At 37.0% G+C, this 21,887-nt stretch overlaps 1 protein-coding gene and 1 pseudogene across 3 annotated transcripts in view; one reads left to right on the top strand and one right to left on the bottom strand.

The window, feature by feature from the left end:
* The window catches only part of LOC306866726 (protein O-mannosyl-transferase TMTC3-like), a 35,382-nt gene extending 15,181 nt beyond the window's left edge, over window positions 1-20,201 (bottom strand). Inside the window, exons 1-7 of one of the 2 annotated variants that reach the window (XM_079412023.1) lie at window positions 20,108-20,201; window positions 13,832-14,045; window positions 13,524-13,742; window positions 11,364-11,463; window positions 9,212-9,327; window positions 5,296-5,468; window positions 1,647-1,899 (exon numbers count right to left, since the gene is read on the bottom strand). In XM_079412023.1, coding sequence (XP_079268149.1) covers window positions 1,647-1,899; window positions 5,296-5,468; window positions 9,212-9,327; window positions 11,364-11,463; window positions 13,524-13,742; window positions 13,832-14,020 — 1,050 coding nt within the window. In that variant the 5' untranslated portion in view covers window positions 14,021-14,045; window positions 20,108-20,201. Of the gene's footprint in view, window positions 1-1,646; window positions 1,900-5,295; window positions 5,469-9,211; window positions 9,328-11,363; window positions 11,464-13,523; window positions 13,743-13,831; window positions 14,046-15,448; window positions 15,582-20,107 lie in introns of those variants that run through there. The other variant, XM_079412022.1, reaches the window with a different exon arrangement.
* Window positions 16,199-21,887, top strand: part of LOC306867009 (centrosomal protein of 290 kDa-like) — a 33,694-nt pseudogene continuing 28,005 nt past the window's right edge. The window contains exons 1-5 of the transcript XR_013786117.1: window positions 16,199-16,291; window positions 17,144-17,165; window positions 19,851-19,897; window positions 20,190-20,333; window positions 21,089-21,141. The product of XR_013786117.1 is annotated as a centrosomal protein of 290 kDa-like (transcript). The remainder of the gene's footprint in view (window positions 16,292-17,143; window positions 17,166-19,850; window positions 19,898-20,189; window positions 20,334-21,088; window positions 21,142-21,887) is intronic.

A 21,887-nucleotide genomic window follows, 5' to 3' on the forward strand; every position in this document is an offset into this window, starting at 1 on the left:
TATAGGATGCCTTAAGTTTATCTATGACGACACATACATTTAATATTCCTCACATTAAAGGACCAAAATGAAATACATTTTTTGTGGCTAAGCTGTTTTACTGAAAGTCGGAGGCATGCTGATTTAGTAATGCTGCGAGCGTGCTGTTGGTAACAAACAAAATAGCAAAAAATAAGAAAAAAAGCAAAAAAAATAAATAAAAAAAGTTATAAATTGAGTAACATTTATAGCAGTTAAATCTCTCAATTTACATGCCATTGACAAAAATATATACACTGCCCTGTTTGGAAACACCCCTGGCAAAGTGTGGTTTTGGACAATATCAGTATAAATCCTTATCCTTTTTTGGTTCAAATACATTAAAGTAACTTGACATTATCATTGAAGACCAGCAATAAAACATAAAAATGGCAATATATACATATATACAATATATACCAGCTGTGATGCCTGGTTACTGGTTTAAACTTGTCCCAGGTTTTTAAAAGATTTTTGGGTCAGCACACCTTAATACAGTAGCTTCAACAATTGATTGTCAATTCAAAGTCAATGTTTGAATAAACTGACAGCTCGGATGCCCAGATTATGCAGAGCTGTAATAGCTGCTAATGGTGGATATTTTGATGAATCGAAAATTTTTGTTTTTTCTATGTATAAACTGTTTATGTAATAAAATATGTTTTCGTAGTTTGTGTTGTCCCTTATCAGGGCAAAATTACCACAAATTAAAAAGGATGCATGCCAATATTGTCCAAAACCCTTAAAAATACACTGCCTTAAAAATACACTGCCCTCCAAAAGTTTGGAAACACCCTAGAAAAGTGTTTCTAGGGTGTTTCCAAACTTTTGGAGGGCAGTGTATTTTTAAGTAAACAATGAAAAATAAAGAAAATAGTAAATTTTCTAAAGTCATCTGCTGTTGATAAAAATACACATTTTAATAAAGATTATGAACAACGAAGAAACATTTATGGCAAGTATGGTCAATTCACTTGCCACTGGCAAAAATATATTTTCAAATTAAAAAATAATGCGTCAGCGCTGATAGCCTTGTGGGCAGTGCACCGACATATCCCGAGTTCGATTCCCAGCTCGACAACCTTTCCTGATCCCAGGAAAGGAGTGGAACAACTTACCATACAGGGAATCTAAGGGATACCCAGTGAGTTTCCAGTAATTTGCTCAAATCCTGTCATTAGCCTCAAATCACTGAAGTAGACATCTCACACCTCCAGTTCCTTTATTTCCATTTTATTTCGATCACATCGTCTTAGCTAACACTATACCACTAGGAATATGTCATTCAAAACTAAGTTCACTTGGATTCTGGAAAACCAGCTCATGTGCATAGTTTATCCGGTATGGATAAAAACACCCCTAAATTGTATCTGACAGATTTCAAATAAGACTGGGAATGATATATTATTTCAAACTGTTTTTGAGTAAACAATTTCCCCTTTGTGTTTTCTTGTGCATTTATGTAGACAACTGTAATAAAAAACACAAGAATCAACATCTCATTCAAGTCCCGGTTACAGAAATGCATCAAAAAGTTCAAATTTACATTTGAAGAACCCATTTAGATCTTAATGTTCCTTAAGTTTACATATAATCAGATTTTCCATAACCCCCACCCACTAACGTACCATCATGACGATCTTTGCAGAGCTGTGGCGGTACCAAAGGCTGTGATAAGCCAGGAGGCTCAAGGTGGCGTAAAATACCACTGTGGCGAGGTTGCGAGGGTCCAGCAGGGACTCCACAAGAGGGATAGTGCCCATTGTCCAGTCACAACACAGCTCAGAGGGGTTGAGCAGCAGCCAGGCGTTTACTGGCAGGAGGTAGTTGAAGGTCAGCTGCCTGGTCGGGGTGGAGCTGACGGCAGCTGGATTATCAAACCTGATGATAGATGGAATAGAATTAATGAGTACTCCTCTCCATTAAGACATTCCACACTAAAAGACACTGTTCATTTGAAAAGTTTTTATCGATAAAAGAAATATACAGATAAGGAAAGGCAGGTTTTACGTTTCACTATATCAATTAATCAATTAGCCAAACAAAAAAATGTCCAACTCTGTTTTGGATGTTTACTGGATATTAGTGCAACACTCTTTGGAAAAAACTTTGGAAAATCTTCTTTAAATATATATTTCTTTCAATATTTTATATTTTCCTCTCAGGTCTTTAGAATAACTGGTTAAATATAAGTGCTTGTGCTAGTGCTGTGTTTGTGAACATTAACCAATTGCATAAATATAATATTTTCATGGGTCTAAGTTCAATTGAACACAGTGGTGCCTCATTGTGTTCAGATCGGAACTGCTGAAGAGAACTGAACGCAACTTGAATTCTTGCAATTTTCAACATTCTACATTATTTAGCATTCAATTGAGAATTTTTCATTTCTAGTTCAGTTCCTGAAATTTAATTGAGGTAGCAAATGGGAAATAGAACTTACATTCAAATTTAAGAAACAATCTAAAATAAATGTTGGCTTAATAGCTTTTGTTGAAAGTTTAAAAAAGTTAATCTTGAAATAAGAAATTACAATTCAGTAAACTCACTGTCATTGCAAATTAAATTCAGTCACACAATTCAAATTCACATTTCAAATATGAACTGAAAAGAAGGCCATTCTTGAATTCTGAACTGTGCCCAAGCCTGCAACATACACCCTCAGAGTATGAGTTCAGAACATAATACTGCAAGATATACATTTATAGCAAGTAAAAACCCCAAAACATCCTTTTATTCCTTAGTGCGGTTATTTACAGCATTTTTTTTTTTATTTCATTTAACCCATGAGCATTATTCTGCAATGCATCATGTTCCCTATGTATATGAAACCACAAAGAGGTTTAAAAGGATCCAAGCCACACTGAAAAACAGCCAAACTGAATGAACAACCATGGTGCCAAGTTGGCAAGACCGATCTGTGGAAACAGACCATTAACTGTGATTCAAGACTCAAGAAAAAGATTAAAACAAAGTATTGATGTTCTTTGAATCACAAGCATGTAATGTTTATGGTGCATTAAACAGCAACATGTTTTGGATGATAATGATTATGGACACCCATTAACAGGAAACAACAGCATCCTGATTTAATAAAAAGCATTAACAAGTTTCAAATTAAAGTGCATTTATTCATTTGGCAGCTCATATTAGTACACATGCTACCATTCAAGTTACAAAATAAAAAATAAAAAAATTTTACACTTAAAAATGCCAATTTAAGTGCAGAAAATTGACAGTCTTTCAATCTTCACTATCAATTCCTTATTCCTTTCAAGCTTGAAGCTAATATTTTCCAAAGCTGAAATATTTCTGCTGTTTGAAATGGACATAAACTAAAGTTTATCGCTTGGCTTTCACAGAGGGTTGTGTTTTGGAGAGAGTTGTGAAGGGTGGGAGAGCCAACTGCAAGTATTAAAAATCCAAGAAAAGCCTTTGCACAACCCTTTCATAAATCCAATCTCTTGGAAGAAGAATGTTTTTGTTTTGGCTGGGACATTCCAACATTATCACAATATTCTTGAATACAACACATGCAGGGACAAAATATACTAAGAAAGAATGTTAATCCAGCATATTATGTCTCTAGAGAGCTGTGTGATAACACTAATTCAGACGGTCGGAGACAGTCGGTGGATTATGTCTGGGGATTAGCGATGGCTTCCGTGACTAATCCAAGAGGATTTTTCCCTCTGATCCCAATCAACTTCCCCGGGGATGATGATCAGAAGGAGTATGTCTAGGCATTTCACACAGAGCTCTTGGATTCACAGAGACACTTGATTTGTTTAAGGGTGGGCGGAGTAGTCAATCGCTATCCAAACACTCTAATAGGGGCGGTTCTAGATCAACTGATATCTAGAGCATTAAGTTAATTTCAGGCCCAGGGCTGTTGATGTTTACAAAAGCATCATGACAGCTCTCATCATTTTAAAAGATTATGATGCACTGCATTACGAATGATTTTCCAATAATATGATACCACAGACAAGTTTACATTCATTTGTCACATTGTTCCCTTGGCGACTGATACTATTTTGGCTTGAGCTGAGAAACTGTAATCATTTCCTTTTTAAGACCATATGTTCAGTAATAAATCAGTTTATTAAGGTAATAAAGCCACTCAGGGATTTGCATTACACCATGCTTAATGCGACAAGTTTCCAAACCAAAATCTTAGTGTGACTAATTAAATAAATATATGCATAATAATAATAATAATTATTATTACAATTATTTTGTAGCCATATTGATATAACAAATTTTGACAAATTGTGCACCAAGCACAGCATTTTTTAAACTGCATTTTAAATTTGAATAAATATTTCACAGAAAATTTGCAATTTAATTTTTTCTCCAAATCGTGCAGCCCTCGCATGACGTGACAATCACAGCCAGTAAGATGTCATAATGTCTAATAACAAGTATGTACAAGACCATTCAAACGTTTGGGGTCATTAAAGATTTTTTTCTTTAAGGAAGCTATAAATTGATCAAAAGAGACAGTAAAGACATTTATAATGTCAAAAGATTTCTATTTCAAATAAATGTTCTTTTGAACGTTCTATTCATCAAGTATTACTGTTTCCACTAAAATATTAAGCAGCACAACAATGATGATAATAATAATAATAATAATAAATAATGTTTCTTGAGCAGCAAATCAGCATATTAGAATTATTTCTGAAAGATCATGTGACACTGAAAAATCCGCTTTGCCATTGCATACATAAATTACATTTTAAAATAGAAAACAATTGTTTTAAACTTTCTTAATATTTCACAATATTACTCTTACTATATTTTTTTTGGAGCACAAGACAAAAAAATATTTCAAAAACATGAAAAACTTACCGGCCCCCTACATAAGTAGTGTTTGTTTATTGGCACTGGCTTTAAATTCAGCTAAGGCTCCACATTTCATGATTCGTGATGTGATTCACGGATTCTTTGTTTAACAATCATAGAGTAAAATATCCTATAATATATTCTCTACTACTCTAAATACCCTGCTGCTGTCTGTGTAAATGTTAATCAAACTGCAAAACAGCTTAAACAGAGATTAATCTATATTTAATTTACACAGTGAACAATGCAGTGTTACTTTTCATTTAATTATTAAATTTCTGTACCTGAACACTACTGTTAGACTTCTTTTATTTGTAACTTTGTTCAGCTTCAGCACAAATTTTTGAGAAATTTGAAAGGGTGCCATGACTGCATAAAGGTTGGGAAATGCTGGTATATAACACGACAGAGGTTTTAGTGTAGTCTCACCTGGTGAACACTGGCAACTGGGACTGAATGACCTGCACCCTGACAATGACCAGCAATAGTGTGCTGATGATCAGGACAATGAGCTTCAGCAGGGTCTGGAGAACAGAATAGGGAAAACCATCTTTTCCTCTCAACACCTGAAGTAGGGTGTCAATCAGCATGGGCAGAGTGAACTGTATAAAAATTAAAGAGGAGAAAATGACATGACAAAGGAAATAGAATAAGTAAATACATCCATATACGTGCATCTCTGATCAACGTCCAGTTTGGACAGATGGCCTGATCTAGGCAATGCGTTGCCATATGTTTTTCCATTTCCTAATGATGCTCTGAACAGTACTTAGAGAGATAAAGCCTTCGAAAAAAAAAATTGTATGCTTCTAACTTGTGGTACAACTTTATCCCAGAGGCTTTTTGAAAGCACTTTTCCAACCATGGTGAACTATTTGCAGTCCTAAATGTGCTACTAAAAGTGGAATCTTCAAGAAACAGCTGGTTTTATTCAAAAATCAAATATTCAAAACATCTACAATTAACATCAGGTGGGGCAGTTAGCCTAGTGTTTGATCTGGAAGTTGATTGGTTGCACCCGAGTAAGCTGATGGTGCGTTCAAGTCCTCCTGGGACGTTCGTACTTACGAGTTGTCGTAATAACGACGCCAGGTGCGTTCAAGTAACTTTGGTCGGAACAAGATGGGGATTTAACTTTTCTACATAAATTTCAACGATTTTTTAAACTCTACATCTACAAAATGATGAATAAAGAATGTGCATCGTGTTTTTGCTTTTTTCTGTTTTTATCCAATTTATGAAAGGGATGTAAACTGAATCATATGTACTGTGGTAGTTATACAGTAATGTAATATTTTGTATATGTAACTAATATTTTATTTTACATTACAAAAAATTAATCATTTAATTAATTTCAACAAATTTACCATCAATACAGATGCTGCATATCTAGTCTTTGGCTGCGGCCATTGCATCCGACATGTTTTCCCACTGACACGTCCCCAACTCGGAAACTCTGGGCTTAAAGAAAATTGAAAATTTCCCACTCGTTACAACGACTTTGTTGTGGCGTTCATGTGCGTTCAACTCATAAATACGATTTGTCCGACATGACTTGAGTGCACCACGAGTAATGGTATACACCAGTGATGGCGAACTCCAGTCCTGGAGAGCCATTCAGATGCGTTTGATTAGGGTTGAAGCAAAACTCTGCAAGGCTGCGGCTCTCTAGGATGTTCGCCACCCCTGGTATACACTAATTGGCTAATAACTTTACCAAACCAGGTATATGACTAATACAAAATGTAAATTAATTTAAAGGGGTCAGCAAAATTCCCTTGATCTTTTCACATATAAGAGGTCATTGTACAATAAAAACATCCTGTGAGTTTTAGAACTCAAAACTCTCTCATTAGTTTAAATATAGCTTATAATAACGCCAGTCTGCCAAAATGACAGTTGTGGAATGCACAACTCTATGATGTAATAGTGTGGCTAAACACCGCCTCCACAGAGGAAGATCAACGCCTGCTTCAACATCGCTGCCTGTTTATCCTCACCCATCGATTTGTGCATGTAGTGTTTGAGAGAGGTGAACGCGCAGGTCTACACAGAAACCAAACGATAAAGATGGCTCTGATTTTGCTCTTTGCATTGCCTTCCTTCTGATCCCAACATTAGGAAAGAGTGGATGAACTTTATTTTTAATGAAGTTCCAGAATGCGTCTTGGTCCTTTGAATGCACTTTTATTGGACTTCAAAATCTTAAACCCCATTCATTGCCATTATAAAGCTTGAAAGATCTAGGACATTTTTTAGTATAAATTGGCATTCGATGGTATTCCTCTGAAAGAAGAAAGTCATATAAATCTAGAATGGCTTGAGTCAAGTCACCTTTATTTATATAGCGCTTTTAACAATACAGATTGTGTCAAAGCAACTTTACAGTATCAAATAGGAAAATAGTGTGTCAATAATGTAAAATGACAAGATTAAACACTCAATTTTGAGTTAAAGGAATTTCATTATTGAATTCAATGATGTCATCGTCCAGCTCAGTTCAGTTTAAACAGTATCTGTGCAATCAGGTCGACGATATCGCTGGAAATTAAGTGTCCCCAACTAAGCAAGCCAGAGGCGACAGCGGGAAGGAACCAAAACTCCATCGGTGACAGAATGGAGAAAAAAAAAGGCTCAGTCGGGCGGGGGGAGGGGGGGGGTACAGTTCTCCTCTGGCCAGACAAACCAGCAGTTTGTGCTGAGGACTCATCGGGTTCCCGAGGTCTTGTCCCGATGGCCGTCTAGGTGACGAGGTCTTCACTGGGGATCTGTCTCTGGGGCTCATCTAGGTGTCCTGGTCTCCGCTGACGTTCAGGGCTGTAGAGGTCATCTCTAGGTGCTGATCTGCCAACTGATCTGGATACGGACTGGATGCGTTGAGGATGTATAAATCATTGGGTAATTTTCGTTTTTGGGTGAACTATCCCTTTAACTAAACAAGTATCCACAATTAATGTATAGTATTACATTCTTTTTTTTTTTACTAACTAGCAAAACATCAAAGTACAAGTGCTACTCATGCATATGAGTCAAATTAGAGGCACAGCTTAGGGCTGTGTTTTGATTTAACGGAGCAAAGATCCACAGACCTCGAGTTCCTGTCAGAAACAACAGCTGCTTGCATTCAGTTGCTAGCTCACATAAGAGGATTATGCCATAGTCCATTATGTAAAAATTAAATTGCATAATACAAAACGAATGGAAGGCTGTCAAAAGAGCAAAGATCCCGATGAGCATCCGAACGCTAATGGACAGAATGAATGCTACATCGTTAAGTGGCTTTTACTTGATATTCAAATTCAGATGCTAATCTTCTGGGAACAAGAGCGATACGTTTGAAAAGACTCTTTAAAGGGACACTGTGACCTTAACAACTGTGACATGCAACATCTAACTAATGTCAGTGCGTCAAAACATTTTGATTTTTGAAATCCTGCAGCTCGTTTTAAATGGAACAGGCAACAGGGTGTTTTCACATCTGGTAAGACTTGTGGTTAACAAAACTATGAGATTTCGCTGTTTTGTTTCACTGCCATTAGAAATGAGAGATGTTGCCCTAAAGTTATTTACTCAACTGTCACTTACAAAATAGTTATGTCTTGCATCGCTTTTTTTCCCAGGCAGAAGGTACTGCATGCTGTATCAGATAAGAAACATGTATAAGCTGTTGGTTATCACTCGGCTGATGCCTCAGTGTTGATTTTCACACTCTTCCTCAAAAAACTCAATGCAGACATAGCCTTTGGGCTTTTAAACGAATTTTATATTCACAGTAAATGAGCTCACATGACAGTCGAGACGTCAGTGGAAAAGTATATAAGACAAGTCGTTGAGTGAAATGGGTTTATTTTCACTGCAAGAGATGGATTTAGAGCTTTATAACCAATACACGTCGCCACAGGAAATTGCTGATACCTCAAACTGAGTTATTTGCTTTACATTCAATTTTCGTTTTTTTTCCACCGCAACCGTATGCATTTAGCCGTTAGATTAATTTGATTCAAGAGTTGTTGTTTTTTTGGTATTAAACTGTCAAGATAGTGACACTAACAGACAAAAGTGGACAAATATGTCTGAAGTCATCATGCGAGGCTGCGCCCAATGAGGACGCCTTAAGTCGTTCCATCTGGGTAGTGATTTCGCTTTCCCTCTGTTTTTCTGCCAACAAAATAGGGCTTTTAATATCAAACAGAAAAGGATGTTTTATGACTTCCCTTTAAAGCAATACAGTTGTCTTTTTTTGAACTTATTAACAAATAAGCTTTTGATCCCAAGACCCTGTGACAGATCCTATTGACTTTAACCATGCACATCAACACGTAACATAAATAAATGTCACACTTACCCCTTGGGCAACAAACACCTCGTAAATACAGCATATCCCAATGACAGTTATTCCCTGCTCCTTGCATAGCGTGGCAGCGGCAACCAGGAACACGGTTGAAATGATGGGAGTCCACACTGAAAGAGGAAGTTGAGGACATCTCGTTTTTAATATGTCGGAAGTGGTTTTGAGTAACTTTATGCATCTTTCGAACATCATTCAGATTTAAGAAAGTGGAAGGAGGAAAGCAGCCTGGTGTTGTTGTTCACTGGGTGGCTGGGGAATCCCATCCCACAAGTCTTTTAAAGGGAATTGCAGAAAAACACTTAATATAAAAAGGGCTGTCAATTGAACTTGTTAATTTAGCATGATTATTTATCACAATATGACAGGCAGCGCAGAATGAATAAGGAGCCGTTCACACGACTGTGTCTTGTGTTCAAAAACAGCTGGATGGAGAGCAACAAATGGAACTGAATGCAAGGATCTCGAGATGGTTTTTAAATTCATACGGTGTCTTAAAAATGCACTGCTCGCATTTGATGATGTGAGGCAACGGCCATAGACATGTGAACCGAAATATAAAACTACACTGAATTCAAATTCAAATTCAAATTTTATTTGTCACATACATATACATACGTAGTACGACATGTAGTGAAATGTATTGTACGACTGTCCAACAAATTGTCCAACAAAAATTAGAAAAACCTCAAGTTTACAAAAATACAAATAGAAAAAGTACAGTAAACATATATACAGAAGTAAACTAGCAATAAAATAAAATAACAAATAGATATGAGAATAAAAATAGATATGAAGAATAAAATAGAATATGATTCTGTATAGATTCTATAAAAAGTAAAGTGTATGTCAGTGATAAAGTGTCCGTGTGCTGTGCAGTGCAGTAAAGTGTATAAGTGAGTAAAAGGATACTAAAGACAAAGACAAATGGTATGTAAGTCCCACTCATTTATCCTTACGTAACCTTCTACAAATTAGTGCAGATTGTACTTGAAAAATGTGCAAAGTGGAAGTGTGGGGTGATGTGATTATAGTGGAGAGTGGTTCAGACTCCGAATGGCCTGCGGGAAGAAGCTCCTCCTCATTCTCTCTGTGTTCGCCTTCATGGAGCGGAAGCGCCTCCCTGAACGCAGCAGAGAAAAGAGTCCATTGTTGGGATGGCTGAGGTCCTTCACTATCTTCCTGGCCCTGGTCAGGCACCACTTGCTGTAGATGTCCTGCAGGTCAGGGAGCTCGGTGTGAATGGTACGTTCCGCTGAACGCACCACCCTCTGGAGGGCTCGTCTGTCCTGCATAGTGCAGTTCCCGAACCAGGAAGTGATGCTGCCCGTCAGGACGCTCTCGATGGTGCAGGTGTAAAAAGTCTTAAGCACCCGAGAGGGAAGTCTAAAGTCCTTTAAGCGTCTCAGATGGTACAGACGCTGCCTGGCCTTCTTCACCAGGGTGCTGGTATGACAGGACCAAGTCAAGTCCTGCGTGATGTGAACACCCAGGTATCTTGAATTCTAAATGAAATGCTTTTGTCTGTCACAATATTGCATTTCAATGTAGTTTATTCAATTTAGTGACTGGCATATTATATAATTCCGCTGATTATTATTATCGATTGCGAGTTACACAACAACACAAATGCAGTGGTGGCCTGGCACTATGCCACCTGAGATATTAATGATGTTTATTATAGGTCAAATTGTGACCTATAATATATAAAGAGCATTCAATACAACACTATTCAATCATGCAGTTCCTTTTACAACTTAAAACTAAGGTGACGGCTAATTTAAGATGAACAAAAGAAAAGCAAATCAAATCAAATAAGAAAATAATCACTTTTCATCACACCATAGACAAGGCAACAACAAAAATATTATGACAGGATTAACATTCTGCTAAAAAAAATAGTAAGAATCATAGTGGGAGGTTGACGGTATAATATAATAATTGTGTTGAAATGCATCAAGTCAGAAACAACATGCCAATTTGATCGATCTGTGAAACTGGAGCTGTGTACTCAAGACTTCTGGGTGGGGAGCTTGGTGAGCTTTTGAACGAGAGGCGAGTTGCAGCTTGTGCATCGTGTCCTAGGAATGAACTTGTTGCAGCGTGCATGCATGGAGGGATTATGCAGTTATGCGATGGCAACACTTACCTATGGAATGATCGGCACCTTTTGATTTGGTGTACGCCAGGAAAGCAGCCAGCAGGAAAATGGAGGACAGCAACTCAGCCCTGCCAACGACACCTGTCACCTGCACATAGCGAAAGATTTCAACAGCTCAATGTGCAAATCTCTCAACACTCCCAATGCATGATGCATGTAAAATTAAATATTTGAAATTAAAATCTTATGTTTGACTGACGTTAAGTGTATGAAGTTTTGTTTTTACACAAAGGTTTCTTCTTACGCCACGATTGGAGATTTGATTGAAAGTCTATGCCATGAAGAGTCATGTGACAGGTGCAAGAGGAACCAGTTTTAAGCAATCAATCATAACTGTAAAACAGAAATAATTTTTCCCTTTCATACAACCTGTGAGAACTTTTGCTCAAAACAATGCAAGCAATTATACAAGATCATCATATGGTATAATTAATTGTTACGTAACGTTATATACAGTGTCCAAAAAACTGAAACAAACAGTGCAAACGTTCTTAAATTTAATGCATTTTTTTCCATTACAAATTACAGCATAGGCATATAAATTTGATTGAAAAGTTACATTTCAGAATGTTTTAGTATTCAGTTTTGCTTTATGGACAGCAGCACTCAAACCGCACGACCTCCAAAAGTTTGTGAAAACCCCAATAACTACGACTTGACAATGATCCAAATAGCATCTTGTGCCTCAATGGAAGCAAAGAATCTGACCTTTGAGGATTTCACGTGCTCAGCGTCACAAATTTCCTAATTTAATTAGTGACCTTAAAATTTCTTATTCACTGAACGTCATAACATTATCCAATTTTCCTCCTAAACTCTGTTTATTTCCAGATTTACATTCGATTAAGATAAGCCATTTTATAATATGTCTGATTTTGACCTCAGCAGCAAAAGTTGGAGCTTCAGAGTTTGATTCATTTCTGTGAATCACTAAACAACAGGAATCAACCTTAAATGATTTGTTTGCATCATGTCGGAAAAAATATTCATTAAAAGTCCTAAGCGCACATCTCGGAATGCTGACTGTTTCTATGGCAACCGGGACTTCTAACAGCAGCTGCAGTGACACGATGACTTTACCCATTAGCGATTGGCTCTTTTACTCAGAAGGCGGGGCTTCATTTGATAGAGTGGCCATATTGAGTGTTGTATTGTTCCTCATTCAAAATTATATGAATGACACGTCTTGGGTATATATAAAATGCATATTATATATAGTGTATGTATGCAATTTATGATTATAGAAATGTATAATTCTGACCCCATTGAATGCAATGGAAGTTGCTTTGGATAAAAGCATCTGCTAAATGCATAAATGCAATTATAACAAATATAATATTAAATAACCCTTTTAGACTATTTCAGAGTAAATCATTGAGCATAATATTACTCATTATTATTACTACTAAATGTTAGATTGTTTTTTGCTTATTAGGCAAGAACTTTTTATGCAAAGAAATGTACTATACATTATTTCTATAGTTAGTCTAAAGATAAGCACTGTGGTGGAGGGTATAATAGTTTTAGAGAAAGACTAAGATCAGATTAACACTCCAGTTCTTAGGTCACCTGCACAGGGACTGATCCCCAACCATTTCACGAGCAGCACAGATCTCTACCTGATAAACATTCACCAATCCTATAGCAAAGTACTCCAAACAGATAGTGTACCACTGCATTGAGCTACAAGATCAATAACCCTCTCTGAGGACTTTGCCCTCATGTTGTCCTTTCTTTTGAAGTGATATCTCACTTAAAAAGAAAGAACAACATATGAAATATGAAACCAATATTGACAAATGAAAAAGGCTCAATTTCAAACAGTTTTTCCATGATAATGCACAACTCTTTACATGCAATGCACACTAGAACATTAAGTTCTGTCTATTACTGCCACCATGAGGTGGCATCTACAAAGACACTTAATTTGAGTTTTTGTTCCTCAAGTTTGTGCCAAAGATAGTTTCCTCAAGCAACAAAGGCAAAGAGTAAATCACGAAGGAAACTTCAACACGATTGTGGCATGTTGATCAATAGAGTCCCTTTACATGAAAATAGCAGAAGCAAATTCCACAAATGAAGCTCAACTTCATGTTTTGGCTGCATAAACCATGTTGATGAATCTGTGACATAATAGCAGTTACTTACAGCCTCTGTGTGGATGGGATGGACAGCAAACAGCAGAGCCGCTACTAGGCTGGTGCTTCGGTCCAAGAGTAGACGGCAGAAGTGGAGGAAGAGGACACACACCACGGCATGGAGAACCACATTGAGGAGGTGGTATGAAGAGGAGCTCAACTCACTGAACAGGTAATTGAGGCGGAAGGTGAGAACAGTAAGCGGCCGGTAGGACTTATGGCTCCTCTCCTGGAAAAAAACAAAAAAAAACAAGGTTGGATACAAGCCTCCAAAAACATTATATCTTGAGAAACCAAGCTTAATTTCTTCAAGTTTACCTCTGACATAGGTGTGCCCCAGAAATCATTGAGGAAAAGGTTCTTCAGTGGTGTGGTGGGGCGAAGGTCTTTGTTATCCAAGATAGCAGAGACATCATCGAACACGAAACCACAGAACAGGCTGTTCCAGTAGCAGCCCACCACCAGTCCAGTCAGAAGACAGATCTCCTTCCAAGACACTACAGCCATCACTGACGTGAGACCTCATTGAGCACTGCAAGAGCAAAGGAGAAAAACCTGTGATTCCTTATATGATCAGAGAATCATTCTGATTCAGACCATTTTGTTAATGAACCATTCAGACCTTATGTGAACTGCTTTGATTCATTGCAAAGAACTCATTTATTCATGTAAGATATGATGTACTAAATAATTAGAGCTATTATAAGGTTTACGAATTTTATAGCGCCACCAACAGGCTGAGTCAAGTCATTTCCTGCAGCCTTCTCAGAGTAACGTATAACATAAATTCACCAAATTTCATCACAGTTACTTATTTGCTTAAGAAATAATATCTGTTTTAGTAAACTAGGCCACGCCCTACGTTCTTCATTGACCTCGGATGGCCATGCTGAACTTCAGTTTTTGATGATTGTTAACAATGGCCTTCCAGACTACATGCATGCCAGATTTGCTATAAACTAGGGGGGAAAAACTATATTGTGGAAAGGTTTTCATGGTTCATAAAAAAAAAAAGTCCATATTTCTATTTCTGTGCTCTATAGTGCCATCTATGATCTGATTTATTTTTCATCGCTTAGTAGTGGTCAACGTTTCAAACTATTGACCTTTTTTTGTTGTTGTTTTTGCCGTTTACGGTTTTATCTTTATCTTCTATTTTAAGGCAGAAAATTGCTACTGTTATTTATTATTATTATTAATTACAGAAGCTCTGCCTACAACTATATATTACAATGACTAATAATAAGAAGAAATATTTTTTTAAATCTAATACAATGACAAAAAAAAAAATTACTTTAAACGAAAACTGAAAATTTTAAAATAAAAGCTAATTCAAAATATTATTAATGTTATAAAAGAGTATTTAAAAAATACTTTAAAGACTGCTACACGTGCAATATACTTCTGGCATATTTTATTTTCGGAATATTTTAGAATTTTAGAGCTGGACAAATATATAATCCATGCCTTTCAGTATTTAATTTATTTTGATGCCTGTAAAACATCATTTTAAAATCCCCTGAAATGATCCATAACCTTTCTAACGTTAACCCTGTTTTAATCAGCCCACAGCACTGCGTTGCAAACCTAAATCCACGAGTAAATCAGTCGAATGATCAGCACAATACTGTATTTATGATTGAATACAATAATCTGTGCTGAATGAATGGAGCTCATAAATCATCCAGCTACCAGTAAGCATTTGCTTTTCAATTAAATTAATCGAATAATTCCGTCATTATAGTTATAAAAACATCATTGCAACATCTATCACTAATAAATAAGGAATGTAGTGATGATTAGAAGAAACTGGGTTAAATGAGCAGGACACTGATCTGATTAAAGATCAAGTCTAACTTCAGCTGTCCCAATAGCATGCACTGACTTCAATCCGCCATCAGTGATCGGTAATATATAATCACATGGACAACTCACCTTGTCATTTCTGGTTAAAACTAAATGAAAAGAGAATGTGTGTGTTTATTTTGGCTGAAGCATCAAGTTCGAGCTAAAGCATTGAATTAGCAAGGACCAAAAACTGCTTCCGGGTAAAAATGCTTGGCAGAATAAAAGTAATGAGTTACAAAGTACTGGTTAACAATTTCGACAATGTCATTCCATTAAAAATATATCTGCAGATAGATATATTTTGTTCATTTTATATCCTTTGAAATGAACGTACCGCATAATGGAGAATAATTTAATGAGCGTCAGAAAGCGTAAAAACAAGAGCCCGAGGAGACGAATTTACGACGTTCCGCTTTACGACTGTTTTCATGGTTGCCTAGCAGCAGCAGAGCAAGAGGAACACAAGATGGCTAGGCTGTTTTATCAATGAGGTGATTTTCTGTCTTTACTTATTTCCTAATATTCAGTTTTTAACACTATACCTAACAAACTAAACAAAATATGACAAATTGTATTCAATGCTAAAACAGCTATTCTTGCTAATATCTAGATTGTCTTTTAACCTCTTATTTATAGTAAAGCTGTTATTATTCTGCGTTCTTCTATGAGGGTGTAATCATAGTACCCTGTGAGAAGTCTGTGTGAATAAGAATACTGTACGTTAGCATTAGATTTTACTGTCTGTGTAGAAGGCTGGCAATAAAACGCCATCTGACATCTAACAGGTTAAATGTTGTTCAGTTCATCGCTGTAGGACATTTATACAAAAGCTAAAAGATGCCTGCGGCCGCAGATTGGAAGCTGATCATGGGAGTAGACCCAGAAGATCTGGGAGAAGATGATGAGAAAATCTGTGATTTGATTTTGATGGTAAGTGTGTGCCATTTTAAGGCATAAAAACTGTGTAGATAAGTACAATGATCAGGAATTTTTATTCCTGATCCAATGATCAAAATGTTTATAATGTCACACTATTTTGTAGTTTGCCACTTATCCAAATATTATAAAATAATATTCATGTAATATTTACCTTTTTTTTTTTTTAAATCACACAACAAGTCTCATATTTCACTCTTTTGTATTTTATATATTTACACATTTTAGGTTATATAATCGGACTACTTTTTGATCTAGAAAGAAAAAATCTACAACTGGAAAAAATGCTCAAGATCTATATCTTTGCTTGCTTCCAGACTGACATCTGCTTATTGGAATGTGAAGTGAAGTGAAGTGAAGTGAAGTGAAGTGACATACTGCCAAGTATGGTGACCCATACTCGGAATTTGTGCTCTGCATTTAACCCATCCAACGTGCACACACACAGCAGTGAACACACACACAGCAGTGAACACACACACAGCAGTGAACACACACACACCGTGAACACACACCCGGAGCAGTGGGCAGCCATTTATGCTGCGGCGCCCGGGGAGCAGTTGGGGGTTCGGTGCCTTGCTCAAGGGCACCTCAGTCGTGGTATTGAGGGTGGAGAGAGCGCTGGACATTCACTCCCACCACCTACAATCCCTGCCGGCCCGAGACTCGAACCCGCAACCTTTGGATTACGAGTCCAACTCTCTAACCATTAGGCCACGACTTCCCCACAAGTGTGAATGTGTGAGGGACAAAAACATTCTCCCTGCAAATTCATCTGACAATCATGCTTTCCTTCCCGCGTAGGTCAAACCACGGGACATGAAAGCAGATGATTCAGCTCTTTAGAATCTCACAAACACTCCTGAGGGTAAACACTCATACACCGTCACCACACATCTGCTTCTTTCAGTTGGAAAGCTTTGAATTTCTTTCACTAATTATTTTCTGATCATTACCATCTGCAGTTACTCTCAGTCATTTTAATAGTATTGTGTGTGTCAGTCTAGATGTTACATTTGATGTCTTACTGACCCTCAGATGAAACTGGATGAAATTAAATGTGCCTATGAAGTTGTAGACAGTGCGGGTGCAGAGCAAGCAAGAATTGGTATGCACAGTCATTATTCCATTTGCATTTCCCACAGGAAATAACAGTGCTTGTAATGTAGCAAAATAATAGCATTCAAGTCTTTTAATAAAAAAAAATCAGCGACACCAGCAACCAACAACAACCTGATCAGCTGAGAAAACAACAGTAGTTGATGACAGACAAATCATAAAAGCTGTGAAAATTAACCCTAAAAGACGTGTCTGTAAAGTCACCAACAACTTCCAGAAAGCTGGGGTGATGCTCTGACAATCTACTGTCCTCAGGAGACTTTGACACAGAATTACAGATGCTACACAGCAAGATGCAAACCTCTGACCAGCACCAGAAATAGAAAGGCAAGATTAGAGTTTGCAAAAAAGCATAAAGGTGAGCCAGAAGAGTTTTGGAACTGTGTTTATGGACCGATGAGACAGAGATGAACCTTTATCTAAGTGATGGGAAAGCAAAAATGTGGAGAAACAAAGGGAACTGCAAATGATCCCAAGCATACAGCCTCATCTGTAAAGCATGGTGGAGGTGGTGTCATGGCATGGGCATGCATGGCTGTCTCTGGAACAGGCCCTCTCAACTTTACTGATGACTTAATGTATGATGACAGTAGCAGAATGAATTTGAAAGGGTACAAAACCATCTTGCCTACCAATATTCAAGAAAATGCCACCAGATTCATTGGGAAGTGCTTCATATTGCATCAGGACAATGACCCAAAACACCCTGCCAGTTCAGTCAAGGAATTTATAAGCCATATCAACCTGCAGCCCAAGACCGGTTGCCCACTGAAGCTAAGCAGGGTTGAGCCTGGTCAGTACCTGGATGGGAGACCTCCGGTGAAAACTAGGTTGCTGTTGGAAGAGGTGTTAGTGAGGCCAGCAGGGGGTGCTCACCCTGGAGTCTGTGTGGGTCCTAACGCCCCGGTATAGTGACAGGGACACTATACTGTCAAAAAAAAGCACTGTCTTTCGGATGAGACGTTAAACTGAGGTCCTGACTCTCTGTGGTCATTAAAAATCCCATGGCACTTCTCGTAAAGAGTAGGGGTGTAACCCCGGTGTCCTGGCCAAACTGCCTCCACTGGCCCTTGTCTATCATGGCCTCCTAATAATCCCCATCCACTTGATTGGCTCTATCACTCTCTCCTCTCCACCTGTAGCTGGTGTGTGGTGAGCACACTGGCGCCGTTGTGCTGTGGCTGCCGTCGCATCATCCAAGTGGATGCTGCACACTGGTGGTGGTTGAGGAGAGACCCCCCACATGATTGTAAAGCGCTTTGGGTGTACAGCAATACATAATAAGGCGCTATATAAATGCATCATTCATTCATTCATTCATAAGGGCAAAGAAATGGAAAGTCTTAGATTGCCCACGTCAATCTCCAGATTTAAATCTGATTAAGCATGAATTTCACCAGCTGGAGAGGAGAGTAAAGGCAGAAAACTCCCCAAAACAAGCAACAAGTGAAATTGTCTGCATTAAAGGCTGGGAAAAGCATTTCAAAGAATGAGACCAAGAGTCTGGTGATGTCTACGGGTCACAGACTCACTGCTGTGATTGTGCGCAAGGGATCTGCAACTAAATAATAGCTTTTCATCTTTTATATCTGCCTTATGTTCAACTGTACCAATACTTATGCTCACATCAATGAATGGGATGAACTCTAAAAGTGCTGTTCTTTTTATTTGGTAAAACATGTATGTGTTGAAACGGCTAATAATAAAATGTGACTTTTTAGTTTTGTCTCATATTCATCTTTTAATCATATTTGTAAATGTCTTGACTCCACAGCCAACAGAGCAATTTGGTCTTTACTGTTCCAATACTTATGGAGGGCACTGTATACTCAAGGTCACTTACCAAAAAATTATATTTTCATTCATAAAACATGTACTGGTTTAAATCAGAATTCAGAATGACATCATCGGCAATTCGATTTTGAATGCAGAACATGTCAGTAAGAGATTTCAAATCTCAATCTTAAAATTTTTCAGTAAATCATTTTAGACTTAAATTTAAAGAATTCTGTTTAAAACTCCAGTATACTTAGCAAACCTAAGGCTGAAATTATCAGTCACACTTTATTTTAAGGTCCAATTCTCGCTGTCAACAAACCATTAACTATGATTTTTGCCTCAATAAACGCCTAATTTGCTGCTTATTAATCATTAGTAAGGTAGTTGTTAAATTTAGGTATTGGGTAGGATTAAGGCAGAATATGGTCATGCAGAATATGTGCTTTGTAAGCATTAATAAACAGCCAATATGTTAATAATAGGCATGCTAATAAGCAACTAGTTAATAGTGAGAATTGTTCCCTATACCAAAGTGTCACCAAATTATCTAACAATTATGTTAAATGCTAGAGCTTTTCAAGCACTGTAATTGTTTCAAACATCATTCTAATATTTTATTGTTAATATTTTATAGTTGTGTATTAAATGATTGCAGAAAATGAGCTGAAAGCCAAAGTCCTAAAGCTGGAAGGTGAGCTAGCGGTAAGGGAGGTATTTCACTAATAATTGTGTGTACAAGTGCACTTATTTGATTTGCATCATCTGTGTACAAGTACAGTCTTAAGAGGATTACAGCCTTAATTCCTTGTGTGTTGCTGTCTGTTAAAACTATAGTTGTTCTGCACATCGCATTTCCTTTGATATGTTTATTATTGTGCAATAAGTGAGATGTCATTGAGCTGCACAACTCACCGGTGTCAGAGATATATATAGATGGAGAGTTTTGGGTCTTGGGTCTTGAGTTTTATTCCGATCTGCCTTACTTCCTGTCCAGATGGCCCAGCGCGTGATGGGAGGGGGTGATACACGCTTCCTCCGGAATGAGATTCACCTACTGGAGAGTCACCTGGAGCGCAAAGAGAGAGAGGTGACCCAGCTGGAGAAGGAAATGGGCAAGGAGAGGAAAGCCAATGAGGAGGTAGGAACTTTCCACGAATAGAGTACAAAAGAGTGGCAGAGACCCTGAAGTTTTTTTTTTATCAGTAAGTGGTCGGTGAAAGGAAGTGCTAAACCTTCAGATATTGACTGTCAAGCTCAAATTAAATATTAGATGAGCTGTTGAATTTTTTTTTTCTATTTTATATGATATTTGTTATGTCAGTAACCCGGTTACCAAATTTGGGACATAAATAAATGCATTTTAAAACCAGAATTTGTGTAATTTTATTATTTTCCAGCAATAAACAGTAAATAAACATAAAAATTAAATAGATAAAAGTTGATCAAATGTAACAATAAAATATACAGTACCTTAGATAATAGGAATATTAATTCAAGTCAAAACATATCAAACATTAGGAGCTGTTAAATATATTGAAGAAAAGTAATTTTTTTACAATAACTTGAATGCTTGACTTAATGCACGTTTAAATCTGTGTAAAAATCGAGAACAGACTGAGATTAATCCCTTTTCTTCCTGATGTGCTGTAGACAGGGTCTGATAAATGTTAGGTTTTGGTCATTAAAATCCAAAAGGTTCATAATTATAAATCATTTTTACTGCCATTAATTGAATTAGTTGGTTATTAATTCAACTAAAGGTGTCAAAATTATTTATTTTAATTGTTGGATAAATATCCTGTTCATTAAAAACAAAAAATATGGAATAATAATAGGGATAGTGTGGGATTGAGAACAACCTAATGCATTGGTTGTATGTTTTGCATCTCACAGCTGGCTCTCCGTGCTGAAGAGGCAGAAGAGAAGAACAGAAACTCAAAAGAGAGGTATGTCCTCCTGTGTAAAGCTTTTATATGGACTACAATCTTAAATCTTTTTCTTTCTGTTACTTTAATTTATCCATTCCATTCTCTCTCTAATATCACCTTTATTTGCATCTCTTCTCATCTTTATTCCACAACTGATCATTTCATTTTCATGCATGCCTGTTATTGTTTTCTTTTTATCCTTTTCTTTTCTTGCTGTCATTTCTTGTCAATGCCCCCTCAAGATAAAGCATTTTACAAAGAAGGTAAGACCCCAGATTAGGCAGAATTAGAGAAGCCAGTCTATTTATTAGAAGCACGTTAATGTCAATTGGATCTGCACCACCAGTCTGATCTGTTCTTCAAGGTGTCCTTGGATAAATTCAAATTGCCATCTGCTTTGGCATGTTTTGTTGTTGTTTTTGCTATGGTAGACTGTTTCATTAATTTAAAACAATTTTCCCAGGGAATAATTTAACTAACCCTACCACAAAAATGTAAAAAAAGAAAAAATACTGTATACTGTACATTTTTTCTTTGCAAAATAAAATGTTTTATTAAAAGTGCATATAAAAAAAAATGTTATTGCTATTATCAAAGCTACTCATTTTAAATACATTTTGAAATTTATATAGCTATAGATATAATTTCACAAAAATGTTTTGTCTGGAAAACAGTACCGTACATGGCTTATGAAGCGCAGATTTCTAATTTGTTTATCATTTTCAGTCTATTCTTACTTATGCAAGTTTCGTTAAAACCTTATA

The sequence above is a fragment of the Barbus barbus genome (assembly GCF_936440315.1).
Source record: "Barbus barbus genome assembly, chromosome: 48".
NCBI classification, from domain to species: Eukaryota; Metazoa; Chordata; class Actinopteri; order Cypriniformes; family Cyprinidae; genus Barbus; species Barbus barbus.